This window comes from Aquila chrysaetos, chromosome 9 (assembly GCF_900496995.4).
Source record: "Aquila chrysaetos chrysaetos chromosome 9, bAquChr1.4, whole genome shotgun sequence".
Taxonomy (NCBI): domain Eukaryota; kingdom Metazoa; phylum Chordata; class Aves; order Accipitriformes; family Accipitridae; genus Aquila; species Aquila chrysaetos.
Window position 1 is genome coordinate 39,912,859 of NC_044012.1, and position 24,203 is coordinate 39,937,061.

The 24,203-nt window shown below is 38.6% G+C and overlaps 1 protein-coding gene across 1 annotated transcript; it reads right to left on the reverse strand.

Moving 5' to 3' along the window:
* Positions 1 to 542: 542 nt before the first annotated feature.
* UPB1 (beta-ureidopropionase 1) lies at positions 543 to 18,529 on the reverse strand. Its single transcript, XM_030024750.2, has 10 exons — positions 18,350 to 18,529; positions 17,430 to 17,601; positions 15,812 to 15,899; positions 15,001 to 15,095; positions 13,549 to 13,710; positions 9,317 to 9,486; positions 5,815 to 5,896; positions 4,920 to 4,962; positions 3,629 to 3,783; positions 543 to 799 (listed from the first exon to the last, which is right to left on the reverse strand). The coding sequence occupies exons 1-10, from the start codon at positions 18,448 to 18,450 to the stop codon at positions 716 to 718; spliced, it is 1,152 nt and encodes a 383-aa protein (XP_029880610.1). The 5' UTR covers positions 18,451 to 18,529; the 3' UTR covers positions 543 to 715.
* Between the last annotated feature and the right edge of the window lie 5,674 nt (positions 18,530 to 24,203).

Sequence of the window (24,203 nt, forward strand, 5' to 3'; positions counted from 1 at the left end):
GTTTCTATTTTTGCCTTACAACATAGCACTGAGCTTCTGAAGATATTAAAAGCATCTGGCTGCGGCACTACTTTCGCACTTTGAAGGAGCCCATCAAAGACATTGGTCCAACTGTGGTTGTAATATGTAGTGTAAGGGGAAATAGAACCAAAGTAGTCTTTCTTTACAGTACCCACAGATCTTCAAACAACTAGGACGTGTCTGGGACATTACTTAGTTCTAACAGAACTGCATCAAATAGTTTGTAATTAAAAAAACCAGATGAAAATAATTTATGCCTCCTTTCTCCCTAAATTATGCATTGGGGTAGAGGGTAAAAACTGGGAAGCAGAAGTACATAGACACACAATGCAAAGCTTATGTAAAAATTTTTATGTCCTCTGAACTCATCATCTCCATCAAACTCTATCACAGTATGCAGCACTGAATATATTTCATCATCATTTTATATCAGTGTATTCCTACTGGATATATTTCTAGAAAGGAACAAAAGTTTGGACTCATTAGTGTAAATGGCAAAAAAACCCCCAAAACCAAGAGGCCATTTTTCAATTATTTTACTTAACACAGTTTTGAATCCTATTATTTAAAAGTTGGTTACAGGAAATTAAAATTACAACATTAAAATAACAACTTGTGATCCACAGTACAGCTATCATCCAACAGTACCTTTTAATTTGTTATGCAATATCTAATTGTAATGAGATGCTCTCTCTTACTCTTTGATTATACTGGGTATAAAATAAGGCTGGACTGCTTCAGTGAGCTTGTCTGCATACATTTCATATCTACCAGTCATCTGGAAAAGAAAAATCAAAGCTTCAGTTCTTGTAGTAAGCTATGAAAGTACTTCAGCAGAAAATATTTATGGCCACCATTTTTTTTTATGACGACCTATTATTTAATTGCCCCAAACAGTAAAATCATAATTCACTCAAAATGCAAGACCTCCAGTGCCTCAGCACAAACTAATATACTTCTTTTATAAAAGAATTCGCACTGTGTTGCCTAAAACTATACTTCTACTCAAAAAAGAGAAGTGTATTTCCACTCTAAAAAGTAAAACTTTAAAACGGACACCTTCCTGCTTTGCAGCTGTCCTTCATTGACAGTCATGTCTGCTGACTAATTACTTAAGCTATTTTGGTTATCCTGGATAGCTGAAAGTTGAATGTGAAAGGTGGACTTACTTTCTTATGCATCAACAATATTCTCTTTTAAGTAACTTATGCCTATGAAGGCAAAGGAGTGTGTCTGTAATTATGTCTTCACAATATGCCCCTGACAACTGATGAACCCTGCTGTCAGCAATGTTTGCACAGGTGCCACTGATGGTATTTGGGTTGCTCTTACTTTATCCACTAATAATATGAAATATTATCATTGTTTTGGGTGATACAGTAAGCTAGGAGGCTGAAATATAGCACTTTACATAGTGCTATCGTCCTCTTCTGAAGTGCAGTCTACAACATTGGCTCTGAGGGGAGCGAATTACTTCTTTCTTGCCAGAGTGTAATTACGAGAATTTGTTTAACTATTTTGCTGCTGTAAGTTTAGCAAAGACATTCTACTTAACATCCCTTTCAGACATCATTGAATGCAAATTGCAGATACCAGAGCAGGTTAAACAGGTTCCTACTTGCTATCAAGGGGTTTCTGCAGTGGATAACCGATGACTTCATACATCCTCATTCCCCTCATATCAAGAACTACCTCTGTCTTGACCACAAACGAAAGGAAAAGGAAACAGATATCCCCTGTCACCTAAACAAAAGCCACAGCTGTGCCTTATGTGCCAAAAGACCAACAATAGCAATCCACACCATCAACATAAAACTAAGGTGCTGAAAGTACAAGAATTGAAGACAACCAAAAATAAGCAATTCTATACAAAACAGCTAAAGGTCAGTGTTTTGCTTTTACTGTTTGTTTTTCCTAATCAATACAATTGCTTTTGTTCAGATACCCCTATTAAGCTGTTACAAGCAATGCTCCATGTGCTTCCTGACACACTAAATCTCTACTCTGCAATAAGGGCCTCAGATTTCAGTGGCAAAGCAAAACTAAATGCCTGCCTGACTTAAAAAAACCTGGGAATCTCTCAGCACAGTTTAATTCTACTATGTCAACAACCATACACCTACCACACACATCTGTAAAATAATAAATGCAATTCTGTCCAGAAGATGACCTGAAATTACATTTTGTCTTTAGTCCCTAAATACAGATTGGCAGCATTAGCAAAGAAATTAAGGTCTACCTGAGAAATGACTATGTTTTAATTTAGCATTTCAAGTTTATTCAGCATTTCAAATCCACAGAAAATTTGTATTTTTGAATCAAATTGAAAACAAAACACAGTATGTATTGCACTATATTGTAATGCACAAGGTGGTTCCAAATAAACCAGCCCTGTGCAAAAATTGACACTCCTTGCAAATGATTACTTATTTTAAATACCAGATTATCACTGGAGAACCTACACATATTGTGACAGTTGCTAGCCAGGAGTTGTGGTCTACTTTGTTAGGATTCAAATCATGCTGATCTTAAGAGCGGACAGGAAAAACTTCTAGTCTAGCAGTACTGAGGACTGGAATGAAAGACCTGTCTCCACAGAAATAAGCAAGATGTTTGCTTCATCAACAAAGCCTATTTAAGAAGTTGCCACCTCTTTTTTCCTTTTGCTTGCTTGCTTTGTTGTTGCAACAGAATATTTGTGGGCCTGCTGTAAACTTGATCAGATTCAAAGAAGAAACTACAGTGTCATTTGTTTGTTTAAAAAAAAAGAAAAAAAAATCTGGTCACTCCACTAAACCAGTGTACAATATAGCACCCCACATAGCTTGTACTGGCACAACAGAAGGGTTAGCAAACTGCAATGGTGAGGTGGCAATTTCTTAAACCAGTACTGCTGCTGGACAAATTAAATCAAATTACACCTCAGGAAAGATGATCCAAATTAGGTTTATCTCAGAATACAAAAAACCAGTAATAAGTAAGTTTGTTAAAGCCACATGGAAAGGATTGCCGCCATCTTAATCTGATTTACATAAATTCAAAAGCGTGTTAGGGTGCTTCAGAGATGAATGTACACAGTTCTTTCTCTGTGGCTTCAACATGTCCACAAATTCAGGGAGTTAACACTGCAAGAAGTTTGCATTCAGAAAGTTCTCAGAAGCTTAAAGATTCTTGTGGGTTTGGGTTTTCACTAAATTTCGCCAAAACTGACAAGTAAGGCCTATAAGAATATAAAGAACTACCATATTAGGTCAGATCAAAGGTCCATCTCAGCTCAATTACAAATGCCTACGAACCCTGCATAAGGAAACCTCACATACTTCCCCTAGCAGTCCTCAGAGCTCCTGGCAATCTGCACTTAAGGACCAAAGGCTAAGTTTTTCATTTAAAAGCTATTGGCCTAGTTTCCCTGAATTTGGGTACTCCTTTTCGGAATCCATTTATACCTTTGGCTTCCAGAACATCCTGTTAACTTAGTTCAACAATTTAAGCTCTGGATTGTCAAAAAAAAAAAAAAAAGGCTGCCTTTTAACTACTGTAAGATCATCATGAAAGCTTGTTTGTTCCAATATCATATGTAAGTTTGTTTCTTTATAAGCAGGCTTACCTTAAAATTCCATTTGTCACTGACTTGCCTGCAAAGATTTAGATCCATCTCTACCACCAGAAGTCCATCCCGAGTGCGAGAGAGTCCTGGGGTCCTGCTGCCATCTGGTGCAGCTACATAACTTGAGCCATAAAAATGGCCCAAGTCATGGTGTGCTTAAAGAAATTTTTAAAAAGTGTGTAATGCCATCTGCAAACAAGTATACAACTTAACATGCAGTACCATATAAAACCTGGCTCAATTTATTGTGGTTACTCACTCACTGTGCTTTATGCAAGATATCATCCTGAAGAGTCACAGCACAATCCTAAGGTAATTGCAGTTTTGACCAATAGTTACTTTCATGCACAGTACAGCTTTCACATATATTGAATTAACAGGAAAAAACTCACTGCACTGCCTTTTAAATAATGCATGATTATGCTCTCCCGTTATTGAGTCTCTGAACTAAAGGAAAGGCTTTGCTTTCATTGTTTTTTTACTTAGAATTTAAATTAATTCTAATTGTCAAATCATACATTTCCAAAACTGCTGACAGAGATGCACCAATTCAATTTTCAATACAAGGTCAGAGGTGAAAACACTGGAATTTGAGGCACAGAAAAAAAAAATCTTACTTCATATTGCACAACTCTGAGTTGTGCCAAAAATCAGCCACATCTGTTGTACTACTAAGCAATGGATACCGCTGACCTTTTTCATGCAGCTGCTACACTTAGCTCCAAAACTAGCTAAAAAAAAAAAAGCTCAGGCCCACTCCAGATGAAGCCAAAAGCAGTCATGGTTGTCACAGGACAAATTATAGTGTTTCAACATACAAGTGAAGTACATACAAGCAAATCTCATGCTCTTCTTTGAGCATTCTCTTCTTTAACTTCCAGCAAATCTGTGAACCAGGGCAAAATGGCTTGGCTGGGGATTCAGGCTAGGGCTGTTACTGTTAATAATCTTAAAACTATGGATAATATGTCATGCATACACTGAGAACAAAGGCTAATTTGTGGGATTTCTGTCGCGCAGTCCTACAATACTGCACTGACTCCAAAACTCTTAGTCCTCTGAAAGTATATAGAAACCTTAGGTGTGAACTTCTGGTGACCACATACTGTGGTACCACCAACTTTAATAGGAAGTGCTGCTTCTCTCCAGCTTACAGAACAGCAGTCTTAAGTAAGGCTGTCACTAGCTACCATAGCTGTCATGGGACAGACACTTGCAGGAGAGCTACCATTTCTTCAGACTTTCTAGTTAACAGTTATTAGCAACCACTGAATGTGATTTCTGAACATACCTTTTCCACCATCTCCGGAAGTAAAGGCATTTTTGTAGTATTCCTGTGAAATAAAAGGAATCCGTAGGTGGCAGTGTAATTCCACTTCATTCAAGAAATCCTTGCTAGTCTACCATATTTAGTATGGAAGTTTATATAAATCTATTAAGATTTTTTCTGGCATACTATCAGCACTGTCTAAAGGGAGTCATCAGAGGGGCCTAGTTCCTATGATGGATAGGGCACAAAACAAGATCTTTTTGTATCACTGCCTGTTGTTCATACACTTTGGGGAACATGTCTCGTATCAGTTTCACAAGTCTCAAGAAGAGGCAAAAGAGGAGACATTTAACCAAACACATTTTTGCAGGTCACAAAAAGGCGGCAAATGTATTCCCATAACGGCAAGAACAAGTCAGGATTTTTGCAGGGAACCTTACAAAAGAACATAAATGTAGGATATTTTGGACTAACCTGAAGGCAAGAACAACTTATTGTGTGCAATATTAGTTTCCATTATAGAACTTCAGCGTCCAGAAAGAGGTAGTATCTGTACAACAGCAATCAGTTGTGTACGACTGACTTGAGGATACATTTCATTTTCAGTCATTTTGGCTAAAAGAATACTGATTTCACCATAGAAACTAGGAAAATTAGCAAAAGGGTGGGTGCCTATTACAAAGAGAGAAGTTCAAGAACAGGAAGCAGCTGCAACCAAAAAGTAGGCTGCCAGCAACAAGGCAGCTCTCAATCTCTTTATCACTGTCCATCTTCAAATCATATTATAAACACTAATACAGCAGTTATACAGTAGAAGAATCTCTGCATGCTAGTGCTACTCAGTTCATTACCTTGAATTAACTCATGCTACAATACCTAAATTATGAAATGAAATGAAAAAAGTGAAGATACATACCGTTCCTACCCTGTTGATGGGACATGTAAAGCAGTGATTAGCTATGGCAGCATTTCTTGCTTCAATTGGCCACAGGGACTCGCTGCAATACACAAAAGAGGAGGCAGGTATTCATTACTTGTCTACTTCAGAGCTAAATTTAGATTATGACTGTTTCACACTGTACCTTTTCTGTCAAAGAAGCCAAAGTTAGCTGCTAAGACTGATCTTGTTCTTACAATCAAAATCTCCCCACAGATACAGCCAAGCACTATCGTTATTTTCTGCTCAAATATAGGTATAAACAGGTCTATCTGATAACCTTGTAAATATGGCTTTGTCATGAGAAAAAAAAAAAAAAAAAAGAAAAGAATTAAGACATCTCCAGATTTTCAAAGCAATTAAAGTGTAAAGTGTTTTACTCTCCAAATTATGCAAAGGATTTACACATGGGCTTTCACATTCCATTACCTTTAATATACCAAACATCATTCTGCAGCAAAGCTGTTAAGAGATTCATACAAGTTGTCTCCTTTTTTCCCAAAATGGTCCAGGAGAGGCTTTTTCAGCAATGAGTGGAAAAAAAATAATTATGGGAATAATAAAAAAAATGAAAGGAAAAGAAAAATCTATTTCCACCAAAATTTCCCACTTGTATTTTTTCATAGCACGTTCCAGTAAGTAATTTTTCCCATGGTGGGCTGATGAAAAAGAAAGCATGTTTAACAAAAGTATTCTGATAACTTCCCAGTAATTACCTATTAAACCAGTCACTAAATTTACATAAAACCAAGAACTGAGAAATGAGGAATAAAAAATTCCTTCTCTTTTACAAGCCTCTACTTCTCTTCCAAAGGAGATTTCAATTCTGACTGATGTTTAAAACTGAAATAGTCTTCTTTTTACTAAATAGTTTGATACACAGGGATCAGACTAGTTAACAGGAGGTCTGGAAGTACTCAGAGCTCCAAAACAAAGGTGATACAATTTGTACACTCCTGTGACAGCATGTACCTGCCAGATTCTGAATACCAAGACAAAGTTGCAAGCATCTGACTCACTAATCTCCCAGTCAGACTCAAGAATCTTAAAGAGATGGTCATTGGACTGATTGAAAGGACTTGGTTTATTGCCTCTTTTCTCAATTGCTTTGAGTCTGGCAGCCAGCTCTTCTAAGAAAAAGGGATTTTATTGAAAAGCTCCAGCAAATTACAAATTCACAGAAGAAGAGAGACAGGAAAAAAAAGGTTATAGCCAAGAAGCGACCCCAGAGACAGTTTTTACATGGGCCTCAAGAGTCCTCTTCCTGCAATAAAAATTATATGCTTAAAAACAATCACGTGAAAGCCAATAATGAGGAGAGCCTGAAGCACCCAGAGTACCAATGAAGTGCTGTATGACAACAGGGTAATTTCTGTTTGCTCTCCTGTTAACGGGCTATAAGTGGACAATCACAAATGTTATTCTAGTAGTGACATAAATGCCCCCAAAGCATTCATTCAGCTATTTTCAAAGGACATTTTCTAACGTTATTCAACCGAAATTATCTTGTATACCAAAAAATATTAAAGACATTTTGAGTGACAGGTTACTGCATCTGACCTAAAATTCTACTCTCCAGGTTTGCAAATACATGGTTCTCTGCATCTGAACTGGCTGTGGGTATGGAAATTTTATCTCTCTAATCTGTTTTTCACCATTTTTACCCTATTAGGAATACTCAGTGTCCTCAGAATTTTCTAGCTGGTCGACGACAAAATTGGATGAATATTCTTGGACCTTGTTACAGAGACAGAAAACCTCCAAATTTACATTAAACAGGTAAAGAGAAGGGATTGGGTGAATCCTGAAGAAATGGAAAATACTAAAAAAGATACTCCTCTTACATTGCTAACTCTTCTATCATCTTGTATACCCAGTTAGCAAGTCTATATTGCCTGAACATTTCATACTTTAAGGTTTACAAAACAGACACCGGAAAAATCTCTTCCTCTAGGTTTAAAGAAATAAAAATGAAAATATTCTGCAATTAGTTCACACACACAAGCCCAGCTGAAGGGAGAGAGAAGAGAAACCATAAAGAATTTTCAGTATGATATGAGATCAGTATGTCGTCTTTGCTACTGGATATTATACTTGTATTACAATATCATCCATAACAATGAAATACACTCCTGTTAGCCTCCTAAAAAATTATCTTTGGAGCTAGAAACTCAAAGACAGTTCAGCTAGCCCAAAATATGGGGTTTTAACTCACAAAGGAAATGTCTGTTTTCCAAAGAACTCTGCAAAGCCAGACTTTCCCCCACTGCCCCATACAAAGCTGAAGAGGGTTAAAAATTTTATTATTTATAATTAAGCATTAACTACCATCACTTCTTCAGTCATATGTATGTAAACATTATACAATACTAAATTACTTTCCAGAGCCTACTGTTATGAGGAGGAAAAAAAAATAAAAAGCAAAATAAAAAAAAATAAAGAAAAAGCACAGTTCTATCATGTGTTAAGCTGATGTGTAGACACATTCTGGAATCCCACACCTCAATTTACAAATAGTCTAATTTGGAATTTGAAAGTATTGAGTAGTATGGCAAAGAACAGAATACAACGAGAATGAAAGGAAGGCATGGTGATTTTGTCAAGAAGAGTGGTATAAAGAACCACTGAAACCATTTCTAGAAGGTTTCTACCTAAAGAAAGCCCCCCCCCCACTGGCCCTAAAGGAATGCAGTTATTTTGCATCACTTTATAGTATCCCAAGCAACATACAGCCTGTGTCAGACAATGCTTTGGAAGCATGGCACATTCAAAGGTTATTATATTGAAATGTGACTGATGCTGATAATGTAGAGGCAAAGCATATTCAAGATCTAATCCACAAATTAATCATTATGAGCTAGCTAAAAAGTGCATTTTCTTAGCTCACTGAACTGGTTTTCTTTTTTCTTTTAGGAAATCAAGTCGGTAGGGTGCAATTAATGTCAATCTGCAGAAGATTATCTCAAGGGAAACCGTTTACACTGGTTCAGTCTGGTTCAAGAGGCCTGATAATCACAAAATTGCCAACAGTTAAAAAAAAAAAAGTTTCTGAGAAAAGGGTTTCTCAGCTTGGCTCTGAAAACTGCAATTTGATACCATACTTATTGGCTCCTAGGTGGATGATGCAAGCTGGCAAGCTAAGCCTGAATGTAAATTCCTACTGCCTATCATAAAGCAAAAATATTACATGGATAATCTAAATAAACTCCCATTAGTTTTCAGAATACCAGCTGGATGCTTGTTAATTCTGTCTCAGAGACAAAAGACCTGCAGATGTACAACTAAAGTTCTGGAAGAGAATCAGTGACTATGAGCAGACTGGTAGCCCAAAACTCCAGATGGAGAAGAATGCAGATTCCTTTCTGAAGGCAAAACAAAGAGGTGATGCCTCAGATTCCAAGACCTCAGCAAGGTGCCCCTGAGGCACCTGGTTCAGTTAACCCAGAAAGCGTGCAACGGCCTAAATCAGTTTGTATTTTACCTGAGCGTTCCAATAGTGGCTGAAGGGTTAAAGATGATCTCTGCTCCATTCATACTAAACATGAGCCAGTTCAGAGGGTGATGGCGCCCATAGCAGATATTCACAGCAATTGTTCCAAACTGTGTCTGAAACACTGGGTGTCCTGTATTTCCTTCCATATAGTAAGTAGACTACAAAAAACCAAATAAAACAAACAAAACCCCACAAATACAGACTTCTTTAAAAAGCAAAAAGAAATACCCCCAACATTGCTTTGACACTTCCCAATTTCTGATTACCAGCTTCAAGTCATTAGACCGTGAGCGAGGACACCTTTCATTAGTACATAGCTGCCCTGTAATGGGTATATAGCAAAAAGTGGCTCTCTTAGGCTGCTGAGATCAAATTCAAGCCGCTTTCTGTTTCCCTTCACTCATACTACACCTAAGCACTGTCTGACTTTGACATAAACACTTCTATTAATGCTAGAAACTTCTACAGAAGCTTAGAAGAGATACACTAATTGCCAAACTTTAGGCACCTCTCTTAGTACTTTCACCACATAAGAAAATTCTCCTAAGTCATCATGATCCTATGATTCTGATTGAAAAAAGAGATGATGAATACTGTTTAAAGAACACGGAATTCCTTTACATTCACCTGTTATGTAATGACAGGCAGTAATTTTATGAATGCTATAAGGAACTATCAGTGTATAGCTAAGATTGGTTATTTACACTTCCTATATGCCTATTGCCCTAAACAGACAGAAGGCTTGAAACTACCACCAGGAAAATCACAGGATAAATCTAGAGAACACTCCTTAAAGAAAATGGAGCCAACTGTTGGCTTAAAGATCCCATCTACCATATGCTGTGAACTTTCATCCTATCATATCAAACATTTCTAAACAATTAGAAATGCACTGGTTCCTGTAAAAGGCACTAGTGAAGAGAAGGACAGATCATTGTTAACAGCTATAGAGACAAACATTCACAGAGATATTATAAATGAAATGTACAGAAATGGTTCTTCACTGATACAAGAAAAGGGTATGTGTGGAGTCACTGACAGTTGCCTGCTTAGAGTTCAGTGGTAGTCAAAAACCCAAGAAAATCTCAGACATCAACAGGAAGCATATCGAAACATAACAGAAAATAACATTTTGCTGGTTTATAAGAATTCTGCGTGCCCATGGCTTAAGTACTCCGGGCAATTCTAGTGTCTGCATCTCAATAATGTACTAGGTGTAGATATACTAGATAATGTAGATATACTAGAGATAGAATAAGTAAAGGCAACTGAAATGATGAAGGGGATGGGGCAGCTCCCTTGTGAGGAGCAACTAAAAAGGCTCTTCAATCTGCAGACAGAAGGCTGAGGGCAATATTATGAACACGATTTACAAAATCACAAAGGCAGTGGATAAGATGAATACAGAAAGCCCAAAGCAGTAGCAGTAGTGGGTATTGACTGAAATTACACTCTTGTACCTGTTTTCAAAGAAAGTAGCTTTTTGCATGCAGCAGGCAGTGCACTTCTGAAATTTGCTTCTTTGTGAAAACAGGTATTATCATCAGGTTCAGAAGGGATTAGACAAAGTCATTGATAAAAGAACCACAGATAAGAAAAGAAATAGACAGGAACATGCCACCCAACATCCCTAACACAATGACTGTGGATACCGAGGGGGTACAAAAGTTGCAGTGGCCAGACTTATTCCTAATAGTACCTTTTTGTGATGATCTCAGAGACAGAAAAGCAAGGTACATAATCCACCAGCCTGACCCAATGGGGTGTGCCTCTTATCACATAAGAAAGGTGTGTCGTAAAACAATTCCCTTTTTATTGAAACTATCTGTCCATTGTAACAACCACTGCCATTGGTCTTGAAAGAACAACCATATCAGGCCTAAAGCAAGCACAGTTACACCTGGGGAACAAACTAGGGCCTCATGTAAGTGTAGGAGAATGGCATGATAGATACAGTGGGATCATCCTCTGAAACCAAGAAGGACTAGAGATTCAGTATGCCCAGTAAAAGTGACATCTCATGTTTCTTATCAGGTGTCACGAAAAAATCAGTGCCCAAGGGACTGTGCAATATCTCCTTTCATGTCTGCAGAGAGCACATCACGTGGTGGGCACTGACACAGTCCTTTTTCAAAACAATTCTGCCGATTGAATATATTTCCTTTTTTTCTTCTATTGTCAGTTTTCTTTTATTACAATAGGAAAAGAAAAACAAGAATGCTGTTGCTTCAGGGAATTCATCAGTTCTTATTTCTTTATTCCTCACCAGAGGTCACAATCATCTCCACAGCAACAAACTGTGATGTCTCAAGAAGGATTGATTTTTGTTTATTTATATGCCCTCCCACACATGGCTGAATAGGTTACAGACAAATCTCTTTCCCCTTTCCATTTAGTTCTCACCGATTCAACAAGGATGATTTTAACAAGGCTCCTTTCCCTATCTGCTCTACAGAGACAATCCACAAAAATAATTTCAAATTCAACGCTTCCTTGGAGGTTAACTTTGTTGATAAAGAAAACAACATTAAAGTCACAGAGATGAGCATAATCCTTCCCTGTAGTCTTGGTGGTTTCTAAAGTTCCTCTATCAGAATTGCTCAGCTCAGAAGAATGGACTTAATGCTTTGCTAACAAAACTAGCTAAAAAGACAGTGCTGTTTTGGCTAAACGTTCCTTGCTTCTATAATGAGGTAGATACAAGAAATGTCAAATCATTATAGTATACCTGCAAGATATAATTAGATTGTTTTGTGGCAATTCTGGCATTTAGGATTATAAGAACCAAGTCCTTTTAGGAATTATGCAAAACTCTTAATGAAAGTCTATTTATACTTCACATGGAAAAGTACAAATATATTTTCTTAGGTGCCTTTCATTACAGTTTCATAGCTGGAAACAAGAAGTTTCTTGGAATCTGCTGATGCTCCACAAAACACTGTCTGGAAAACTGAAAGATATCATATTTTAGCACAAGCAAAAGGAATTTATTTTTTGTTTGATTACACAAGGAACAAATCAAGAATGTGGAAAGTAACCAAAATTCATTTTTATTAGTGCTTTTATTTTATATGGGTTTGTTAGTTACTGTTTTGCTAGCTAAAAGACAGATCTGATAAAATAATATTAAATATCAAAATAATTACTAAAGATAGAAGTCAACACTGGTGACTGACAGGCCTGTGCCAGAAATCTATTGTGTAGAAACCTATTAACAGTTTCCTCTGAAGAAACACAAACCAGCCTGATCAGGTCTGGGAGCCCAGGTCAAAACTTCCAGAAGTCTTTGAACACGAAGTTTCAAGACACAAAAGACTTTTTAAAATTAATAAAAAAAGCAGTTTGGATTCTGAAGCCTCAGTTTAGTGACTGGAGCATTCAGACAGGGAACAAAAGCAACTGCAGGTATATAGCAGCTCCCGGTGCTTAGAAGAAATGCCTCTGTTAATTACTCACTTTAGCTGACAAGGAGAGATTTAGTTAGGTAAGACAATGTATTTTTAGACTTTGGTTAATTTTTAATCCTGATCTTTCTGCCTGTGATAATTCTATGGATGGATAAACACATTTCAGATCTACCAGTTTTCTTCTGATGTTGCCTTTACTACCAGTTCAGTTTCTGAAGCTGATTCTGGAGGATGGCCTAAAAACTGCTGGGGGCTTTTAGTAGAAGTAATGTGATTAGTAAACAGAAGATGCCGTAAACCAGCTATTCAGTCAGAAGTGTAATGAATTAAGGGATTCTGCTGAAAGAAACGTAAGCAAAAGAACTGTCATTTCCAAGACAATCTTACAGAGAAACAGAGATCAAGTCCATAAATAAACACCTGAGCCACAAAACAATTGCCCTCCAAATTAAAATAAGTTCAACATGCACACATGCAAAAACTACCTCAGCCAATCACGCACAACTAACATAAAGCTGTGACTTCAAGAATTCTGTTTTAAAGATCCTAGATACTTTTGTAGCTTCCATCAGGCCAAGGAAGAGTACATGACAAAGATTCAATGTTATTTGTCCTTTAAGAGTCATCACTCTCTATTCTGATGAATTAACTTACTATAATTTCACCTGAGAAAAACTGATTTCACACTTAGTGAACCACATTTTCTAGAAGTACGTTACATTTCCTGATAAAATAACTCTGATACAACACATGCTGACACGAACAAGAGCTGCAAAGTAAGACTAGCTTTATAATCACAATACTGTATCTTACCTCATTGAAATCTCCAACCCTTGGAATGTGATTTTTCCTACTTTTGCCAAGGACAGCTCCAGAATTAGAAATGACCACTGCAGCATTCCACAGAGTTCCTCCATGTATTTCATCCCGCTCCAGGATTGGAGATACCACAACCATATTGTATTTCTTTGCCAGCTATACAAATGAACACAATCCTTCTATTATATACAAGCCTGCAGTAATTATTTTCATTTTTTGTTCATAAAGAAGGATTAAAAAAGTTTTCATCTGGTATATTACTCTGACTGTTATCAAGGACTAATGCTTAACGCACACTGGCATGCCCACATTGCCAGTTTCTTCATCAAAGATGGATACATCACAGAGAGCTTTCCACCTGAATCCTTCAACTAGAAATGCAAGGTACCAACAGGAAAAAGCATCCTAACAGTAATGGTCAAACCATGAAGCTGACCTCTATCTATTCACAGGTATAAGAGGTATATACCATTCTTCCATTCCGGTATACCATGCAAGTGGTGTACCAGAACGAAAGACACCACAGCTAGCTAAAAACAGTTATTTAAATTTAAAAAAAGAAAAAAAAAAAGAGGAAATGTAAAATAGCATTACATGTTAACTATAAATGTCAAATGACATAGGTGTGAGTGAGAAATAAAGCAACTTCTGACTGTCAGTTTACTAGCACACTGTCTTTTCCTTCAAATCACTTCTTTATTTCTCCAAACTTCCATAGTGTCATTAATTCCATAGTGAGAAGCAACACGTACTTGCCCTAGATCAGACTAAAGATATTATGCTGTCTACAAAAGCTTAATAGGTCAGTGAATATCTCGGCAAATTTTACATCAAAACAGTCTTTAGTTGTTTCAATCACTTGTAAAAGAAAATAATTTAAATTCCTTATTAAAAAAAAAAAAGTTGTCAGAAAACAAAAATAAACTCTTCCACCCTTGCAATCAACTGGAAGGGAAAAATAAGAGCCAGACAGTAACAAATCTCCTTAGGTCCATAAAAAGCCCCCTACATTTTGTGTCATTTCACAGGAAGATGCAAAAAATTTGTGTGAAAGTATTCCCTGTTCAGAAAGGGCTAGCGATTTTTCTCCTCACACTTTCATACAAGCATTGTTTAATATTCAACTGTTCTAGGCAAGAAACAGCTTTTAAATGGAAATTAAAAATATTTGTATGAAGAATTGTTCCTCCCGTGTAAAATTCAGGAATAGTTAAATGGGTGGTTTCACATGCCTTCCATGGTAGAAGGTAGTCTATAAATGCGAAGTAGTTTAAAAAATAAACATTGAGCACAGTTGTTGTTGTCCATTTCTACTTCACTCACTATCATAATATTTGTCAAGCAAGTTACTGGTACATAAAGAAGAAAACCATGCTAATCAGTGGCAGTTATGGGCTGGTGTTGAAGGCTGGATGTGGGCGGGGGTTCACTTGGTTGGTTTTTTACCTCTTGACAGAATTTTGTTGTTGGCCCATCCTCTGCTGACTCAGCAAATTCAGTCCAAGGAAGCTTCTCTCTTGTACAAAAAGCAAAGGGCATGGCTAGAAAACACCAGTGCAAGATAAAATTTACAAGAATGTTCATGTCACTCAAGAAATACACAGTTTGCATGAACACAGATAAAAAATTAAACACTTAAGAATGATTCCACTGTTTTCCTTGTTTAAAGACAAAAGCTATTTTAAAATATTTTTAGCAAGGGCAAGGAGTTTTGGGCCCACACAGAGTAAAGCAGAAGAGACAGAATGCACTTAGTGAAGCCTTACCAGAGGTAAAAATACAAAATACACTCCAGTCACTAGTGTACACTTTCTGTGAATAACCTGTTTTCACAAACATTTCACGGGCCTTCATTTTGGTTTTTGCCTCTATTAAGCCTCAAAGACTGCATTTTAATTAAAATTAGATTTTTTAATTTTAATATTTGTCTAGAAAACCCCCTAAGTTTTAGGAGAAAAAAACCAGGATGAAAGGATTACAAAGGACGACACGAAGAAGGAGCATGCCTACAAATATCGTGTATGTTGCGGCATACACCAGTCTTCAGTACAACAGACTTCACATACATCTTCCATACAGTTCTGCTAACTAAGATTCTTTGCTTTTTCCTTTAGAAAGCAAACGAATAAAGTCAACTGTTACATCTCGGAAGATCTCTGCTCTTTACTTACAAGACATACTTCCAGTACAGGACACCTGTTAAAATAGAAGGAACTTGATCTCTGACAACCTAGAAGGAATCACAGAAAATACTCACTCCAAGCCTCTTGGAAACAAACTATGTTGACCCCACATATTGCAGCTACTTCCACAATCTCCTCAATTCGTCTGTGCAGTGCAGCCACCTGATTGTGAGAAGTGTCACACTATTAAAAAAGCTCTATGTTCTAACTCACTTGTGTTTACAAGCTTTGTTCACATTACATTTATCTTGTTCTATACTTAGTCCCATTGCTTTCAGGGGCAGTAACTCAAGAAGTTATCATTCCTGAACACTGATAATAGAAAGAATTAGATATAGATTTTTAAAAGCATTTAGATGCTGAAAATAGATAAAGCAGTCCAATGGAATTGTAATTCCATGGTTACAACATTTAAATATATGGCAAACCATTGCTGACTGACTTGCAAATAGCTAAAAATCTTAATAGAATCAGCAAAAATTTAAACTTTGCTGCTCATTGTAAACAACCTACTGAATGATGTTAAGTGAACGTGAATTCAAGTCAAGTACTCAGAATCTTAAAACATGAGGTAAGGACAGTCTATTTCCTTGGTTATCTCCAAATCCTACTCAAACACATGGATCTTGGATACTCTCTAGAAGTTATTACCTCCGAACTATTTTCTAAATCCCTCTGTCCTAGGAGCTCGGTAGATTATTACCAAGAAAAAACATCAAAGCATTTATTAATTAGTCAAAAAACATTGTTTCAAAGTACTTTTTCTTGAGTATTCTCCTTAAAGATAAGCATAGGTGTAGCACTTTGCATTGATATTTTCAGGTGTCAATAAAAAGGGACACAAGACAAGTCAACAGTGACCTATGAACTCAACAACTGTACAGTGATTTACAGAAAAAGTTAACTAGTTATTTATAAGGTAAAATCATTAATATAATGGGTAGTCTTTCCAACAGATGCTACAAAGAATCCACAAACTCGATCCATTCACCAAATTAATTACTTGCATCTGTGACAGGTAATCTTTCCAAAACAAATTACTTCAGAAATGTTCTGTCCTGTCACTGTACAAAACTGCTACTCCAGGAAATTTTATAAAGGTGGTATTTTCTTTCACTTTTTTAAAGCTAGTTTTAGGAGGCTATTTCTATACATATATGTCACACCTCAGTGCTTTTGTGTCCAAGCTGTTAAGAGATGATGGTCACCTTGTAATAACATTTCATTTACTGCTGTAAAAAGAATAATGAACACAGCTTTATTAATCTGTGTTTACTCTAATGGATTTTCCTATAATGGAACATTTCTCAATTAAAACAAGAACTGCACCTGTGGTTTCCATGGGCTGCCATCTCTTTTGATTTTGGGTAAATGATTTTCTGTTTCATTTTAGAGGCAAAGGATTTTCACGTACCAAATCAGTTACTAAATAATCAGCTTTGGAAAAACTGCAAACAAGTTGTTCACTAGGTAAACACAACACAAGAGGCATTTCTGAGAAACAATAAAACTGAACTTGTCATTCAAATTTCTTACAGTATGCTGCATTAAGATAGTGATGGGTCCTACATGGCCAGAAAATCAGCAGACATTTCATGATGGAGTTTCTAACATCAACAACTGAACTGTGTTATTTCTCAATCCAGTAGAAGAGGAGTTACACACAAATGGCCCAGATCCCAGTTTGTGTACCTGGACTGCCACTGCTGTGTCTGTGGGAAGTGGAATTTTATTCTGTACCAGTCCCACTCGAACAATGCGTGGCCTTCTCAATTGCTCTGGAGCAGCTTCAAATCCATAGCCTTGTAGTTCAAAATCTCTTTCCTGAGCTGCTGATAGAGCAGCAGCTGGCAAATTAAGTTTTCTGGATTGAACAGGAAACAAAGACATTTCAAGATGAGATGTTCTTCTTTTCTGCTCTGAATGCAATGGACCAAAAGGATCACAAATACTGTCTACCCCTACAGAGACACCCAAACTCCCATGCCCCAATACGCAACTATCAGACAAGGGAACAATCAGACAGTAGCCAGGTCATGTGCAAACCTCACTGCTCTCCTCCATGGCAGCAAACCCCAGTGTCCTCTTTTATAATTGTGATTTCCAGACACTAATACCTTGCTGCACAAATCAAGGAGCTTACATGTACAAACTTTCATCTGCCACCCCCAGGTTATAAACACTTTCCCTCCAACACATTTCTTCTCATGTTAGATCCCCACTTTTCCAGCTCCCTCACCCCGAAGCCACGACCTCCCCAGTCCCCCCTCAAAACTACCCCCCTCAGGTCTTTCCTTCCAGTCAGCCACCTTCTCATACAACCTCCCTACTGCCCTGCTTCCCAAACTTGGATTACCTCCAAACTACCCCTGTTATCTCACCACACCCTAACCTCACCACAGTACCACAAACGCCACAGACCCTATCCTTTTTCCTTTCAGCTCAGCCCTGTGTCCTGCGCACCCGTCCTCAAACTGACGCCTTCCCCCCTCACTCCCGGCCCGGGCACCCCTCCGGAGCCCGAGGGGGAGGAGGGAGACGGGGAGGGACACGACCCCGAACCCCCCTCCCGCGACGGGGGAGAGGGAGGCGAGCCCGTCCTGGCAGCCCACCTTGCCTCGCCCCCGTAGAGGATCCGCTTCACCTCGGCGAGGTCCTCGGGCGGGATGTGCTGCTCCAAGCAAGTCTCCACAGACTCCAGGGTTCCCGCCATAGCGCAGGGCGGAACGGGACGAGGCGAGGCGAGGGGCGCAGAACGGTTGGGCACGCGCTGACCGTTAGGCACCCGCGCGCCCCCGCGAACTTTGCCCCCCCCCCCCCCCCCCGAGCCGGGACACGCCCCTTTCTCCTCAGAGGGGTTTTGGCGGGCGCGGCGGCTCTCCTCCGGGACTGGTGAGGGGCCGCGAAGTTTCTCCGCCGTGGCGACGGAGCCCCGGCGGCGCAGGCGGCAGCGGTAGGGCCGGTCTCCTTTAGCTGTCGCAAGGCTGGCTAGGTTGTGCGCCCTGTGCACCGGTGGCTAACCCTGAGGTGCCCCAGAGAGTTAAAGAGGCACGGATGTGGCCATTCCCAGCTACTTGCCGCTTCTGGACCAACTCCTCAGCGTCAGAAATAACTCATCTAAAAGCGGAACATTTTAGGTGCTTTTTGTAATGATACCATTCAACAAAAAGGCTTAGAAATAGGAGGTCATAAAATGGCAATGGTTTTCACAGATATGTGTGTGTCCGTTTCAGTTGCAATAAGACTCTGAACAGGAGCCAGTAACAAATAATTTTGTCTTTAACATAGATTTGAGGCCAAATATAATTGGAAATTCATCCCAAAACCAAAGCTGATGTCAGACAAAGGACTGAACAAATTAAGACCTTGATCTGGGACAAAAATAGTGCATCTAAATAAAGGATATTTCCTTCTGCAGGTACCAAGTGGACACCCTGTTTAAATTAGTTATTCCCACCGAACTATTGGCTATGCCTTCTGCTTCAAAATGCAACTGAAATTCACAACATGGTAACTGGTTTTCTCACTCAAATGAAGCACTAAGTCCAGGGATGGCTACACACGTCTAAATTTATCACACCGTGTTTAAGCACTGCTTTATGTATCTTCTGGAGGATGTAACAACATTCAGCACTTAGCATTTGCAGTTGTTAGGTATTTTGAGTTAAATATTAAGCCTTTTAGGCTAAATAAAAAAAGGATGTCAGGGAGACAGTGTCTAATATTTAACTTGAAACAGAAAGTGTCCAGGGGTAGTCTGGTTTCATCAAGGCATTTTGAGATATGTGATTCTTTTGCTCTAATCCACCCTTTTTAACCCCCAAAGTTGCAGCAATGCTCTGTATGCCAAGTGCACCAGGGCAGACGTGCTGCTCTGCTGCTTTGTTAGGGGCAGGAACTCTTTGGAGTGACTCCTGAAGAGCAGACTAACTCTTTTAGATAACTCTTAGACAGCAGTCGGGGAAAATCCTTTAATCTTTGGGGGAAATTTCAAGGTAAGCTAAAAGAGGGATGATAGTATGTTATAAAGCAAAAAATGGTGAATACAAAGGAGAAGGAAAAAACCCCAAACAACCATCATTTGAAAGGAAGGAACTTTTTTAAAGCCTGGATACATAGTACATTGTGTAAGTACTTGCCCCGTACTCATCAGTGTAGCATCTCCCTGTTCATGACCAAGGGCCTAAAAACCTGTTCTTAGGCATTATTTTTCTTTCCCAAACGTATTTCTGAAGGGCAGTAATAAGCAGTGACTGATACTTACATGGTATTTTTCATCTGATGATCCTAATTTGCTTTAATTGCCAATTTTAAAGGTACATATCAGTAACATTTTGTTCCATTCATGGCTGGCAGATCTTTAAACATTGCAGGAAGGGAGATCAATGCAAAAATCAGCTGACAATACAGGAGGGAAATTAGGAGACCATGTAAGTTCATTTCCATATCAGCATACCCAGGATGTCAACAGATAAAGCATTTCTGGAGGATTCGTAGAAACAAACAGAAGGGCCTGGGTTTCTCTGGGAACTGTTCTTTTATGCCTGGACTGCAAATTAAAGGGAAAAACAGCAGGTCTATTTTGTATCCAGCTCCTGAAGAAGGTCACATAACTGAACTTTTCTCTTCAAGCTTCTATTCTTAGTGTGAACTTTCACTGACTTCTCTATTGGTGCCTTGTTTGTAATTTAGTAAATTGTACTACATGTAGGAAATGGACTTCACAGCAATAAAACTGAAGCCCCTGAAAAGAATACTCACGAACAGTTGAGACCTGAAAAAACAGTACATTTCCTGTGCACCATATCAACCATCCTGCAACAACACAGTGAGGTCCAGACTGCGTGAATAGGAAATGACAAGCCTAGAATTGCTAATAATGATGAAAGGAGATCGGGCTATTCCATAGGGACTACGTGTATATAAAGGTATAACTCTAGCCAACACAATAAACCTTCAAAGCACAAAATGTTAATGTTGAGCAGGAAAGTAACCTAATAAAGGAAGATGCCTTCCATATCCCAGACAAAGCGTATTAGAGAGCTTGGATTTAAGTCTGAATGTTCCACCTCAGTCATTGCAATTATCTGTCAAGTATGATGCTTGAATCCAGATCCCAGTTCTGGTTTTGACTTCTTCAAACCTCTGTATTTAAACTTCCTCCCAGTTCCACATTACCGGGACCAAGTAATTATTTGGGGAAATAGCTGAACCTTTTGGTATGAACCCAGGCTGTAATAAATGGTTTAGAGGAAAATAAGTATTTTATGGAACAAAAGTTCTTTAAAATGAGGGAAAATTCCTACAAAACAGTTCTGAAGTGTGCATGCTTTTCATCTCTATTGCCCTCAGTCAGGGTGGTCCACAAAGTCGCATAGAGAAGTCAGGACCACACAGTGTAATCTGTATAGAAAGCAGCTCTTGTGTGCTTCTGTGTTGAAACCCTGTGTTGCACAGATACCATCTCAGAACTAAAACTGGGTTTTGATAATACTGGTCCACACACTCTGTGCTGCAACACTGTTCCCAAGAGTTCCTGTAAAACCCCACAATAGCACCCTGGCATTAGTCAGAAGCACTCTGGAGAATGAATTTAAGAGCCAAATATCTAGAGTTCAGGCTAAAATTGGGAAAGACCCAAGAAAAGATTTAAACAAACAAACAAAGTCTTTCCACTGTAACCCAAGATAGGAGGGAAGGCCGAACTGCATCACGTATCAGAGCTGGTAGGCAGGATTGCAGGCAGAATTTCTGTCTTTCCTTGCTAAGTTAGTAGTATGTACATATATTCCCTCTGAAACACCCAGCTTCTTACAAACCGTGCTACTATCATACGAATCATGTTTCCAGACACTTTCTTCTGTCATTCCTTGAAATGGGTCACACAGAGTTCCCCAGAGCAGCTAAATATATTAATAACTCATGTCCCTAACGCAGTAACTGTCTCAGATCACCCAGAGGGTCATGCTGCTTGTTATTAACACCTATCAGGGGATTTAGGTGGTCGTGGACCCAGATGTGTCCTGCAAGGCCACACGATATTGATGCTCTGTCTAAGCTTGCTTTCTAGATGCTGCAACACCCTTTAAAATGACCTTCTACGCTGTCCTTTTCCAGTGGCCACAAAATAAAGTACTGAATTGTGCTGCAAAATAGATCACTGAAATACATCTTTACCCTCAAATACAGATTCCCTTGCTTCATATGGAGATATAAAACAATTATCTTGGAGCACACCTGATTCAAAACATTTCAAGTGTAAGAGACAGGCAGTGAAGGGTAATTAGCATAATAAAAGTTGTGAGAGAGGTGACAGGTCTCAAATATAGAGCGAAGATAAAACAGAAGCTTCATGCTACTTAATACACAGCTGAAAGAAGGAAGACAGTTGATAAACTTCCTTTCTGTTCTGCTTTGGTTTATACATTGAGAGAAATGAGCTTTAAGTGTGCTGTGATGTAGGAAAACCAACATTGTCCATTTTAGTCACTCCTTTGTACCATGACCTCTTACTAATAACACTTAACTTTGGTGGGTTTTTTTGGGTTTGGGTTTTGGGGGGGGGTTGCCTTTACACTGGTTACAGACGAAGAGCTCATTTCCTAATTCCACTTAAATCTTTACAAGTGTTCTTACCAGTTTTAGAAATGGGTCTGTACATAAACTTAAGCCAAAGTGAGGTTGAGGATTTTGATACGGATGGAAAATTCTGGTCTGCATTTAGATTCCCTGCCTTTCCCGTGGGCTTTGCAAAAGCCACAGGTACAATCACCTATAGAGCAGTAGAGCCAAATTATAAACCTCATACAGTTGGCTTTTCTCATCTGCTTTTGGGCTTCCCGCCGTTCTGAAGGCTGGGTGAGGGGAAGTGGCTGAAAACTGAGGAAGTTTATTGTTGACAATACATTTTATCTGCTCTCAGGCATGCCTGGGACCAAAGCAGTCCCTAACCAGCCCTAAGTCTGGGGACTGAAATGTAAGTTTTCAGTCACCTTCCCCTCCCTCCTCGCCTCCCTCCCACAGGAAAAGCCCCGCTCACAGTTTTCAAGGAGTTAACATACCTTTGGAACAGTCCTGTTGTTAGCGCTATTGTCTTTCTAGCTATAAATATTGTCCTTGCTTATTTTGACTAAATCACACCTGAAAAGGTATCTTTAAACCAGGAAGAGATTCACAAATTGACCACTTCTGCCAATTAAAAACTCCATTCTTCCCTGGAATATGGCTATCTCCCTGGTGCACAGGAAGTGCATTAAAGAAGTCATAAACTCTCATAAAACACATTTAATGATCTAACATTTAAGAGCAGCGTTCTTGTTCATTACTGTAACTTTCTGCTAAATTACCACCAACAAGATTGCTCATGGGCTCAAAAGGTCAGTGTTATTTTTGCTGTTGAAATCATGGAGTCTGGGAAACAACTGTGTGTAAATTGCTGATAAACTGGAACAAAGACAGAAGAGAAAAACACTGAACATATAAGAATGCAAGTAAACCAGCAGGAAAGGAGGGGAGGGGAAGAATCTCACGGACAGTTTATTAAAAGAACAAAAGAATAAAATCTGGCGCATTTGTTTTCCACGGGTTCAGGAAGCCTGGTCTTTAAGCACCTACTATAAATAGAGTGTTCTAATCCTTCATCAAAGCAGGTAGTAGTCTATACCAAAATGAATGAATTTTAGGTATAATTGGGGAAGAGGAAGATGTCCCTCCCCTCATAGTAGGAGAACGATCTTTTGTTTCAATCCTTGCAGAAATCAGATATTTCAAAGTGTAAAGCTGGAGAGATGAGGCAGAGTCTGGAACATGATGTTTCTATACTGCCAGATTCCTGGCAAGAATATTGTTAGAGAATGGAATTAGCAAACATCTAATTCGGGGTTGAATAATCTGATTTCGAGAAAGATGGCCTTGAATTTATCATGTGGCTAGCTTGAAAATCCTCAAGGAGTTCCCCTCTGAGTGGAAGGTTTATGTGAATTCTAGAAACTTTGAAAAAACATTTGATAGGGTTGATAGGGATATCATATAGAAAGTAATGGGAACTTACTTGGAATTCTGAAAAGGACAATTTTCAGTCATTTACCCCTGTATAAACAGTTTGAGTGTAAACTAATCCCAAAACGCTACCTCAGAGCCATCCAAGTTAGAATGAAATGCAGAATACAGGAACCTTACATTGCCCTTAAGGAACAAAAAAAAAAAAAAAAAAAAAAAAAAAAAATCACTGAAAAATTATTTCATACAAAAAACTGTACATTGTTTCAGGTGAGCTTATTAGATGGCCCAAACCCCATTATTTTCTAGGTGAGACAGCTTTGGTTAACAGCTTGGCCAGTGACAAAGTAGTATTAAATGATTCAGTACACCACTCTGGCTCTCAATTGTATAGGTTTGGGTTTGATGTTATTCAAAGCAACTCAACAAGGAGGTTGAAGAGGTTTGTTTCTACAGCCTGCCCACTGA

What these genes read in the sequence shown, in the direction of transcription:
- UPB1 (XM_030024750.2), bottom strand. Translation starts at nt 18,450, where the DNA reads ATGGCGGGAACCCTGGAGTCTGTGGAGACTTGCTTGGAGCAGCACATC. An exon ending in CCATCAACAGGGTAGGAACG is followed by an intron (nt 4,963 to 5,814) that starts GTATGTATCTTC and finishes TTTATTTCACAG; the next exon opens with GAATACTACAAAAATGCCTT. An exon ending in TTCCGGAGATGGTGGAAAAG is followed by an intron (nt 3,784 to 4,919) that starts GTATGTTCAGAA and finishes AATTTCTTTAAG; the next exon opens with CACACCATGACTTGGGCCAT.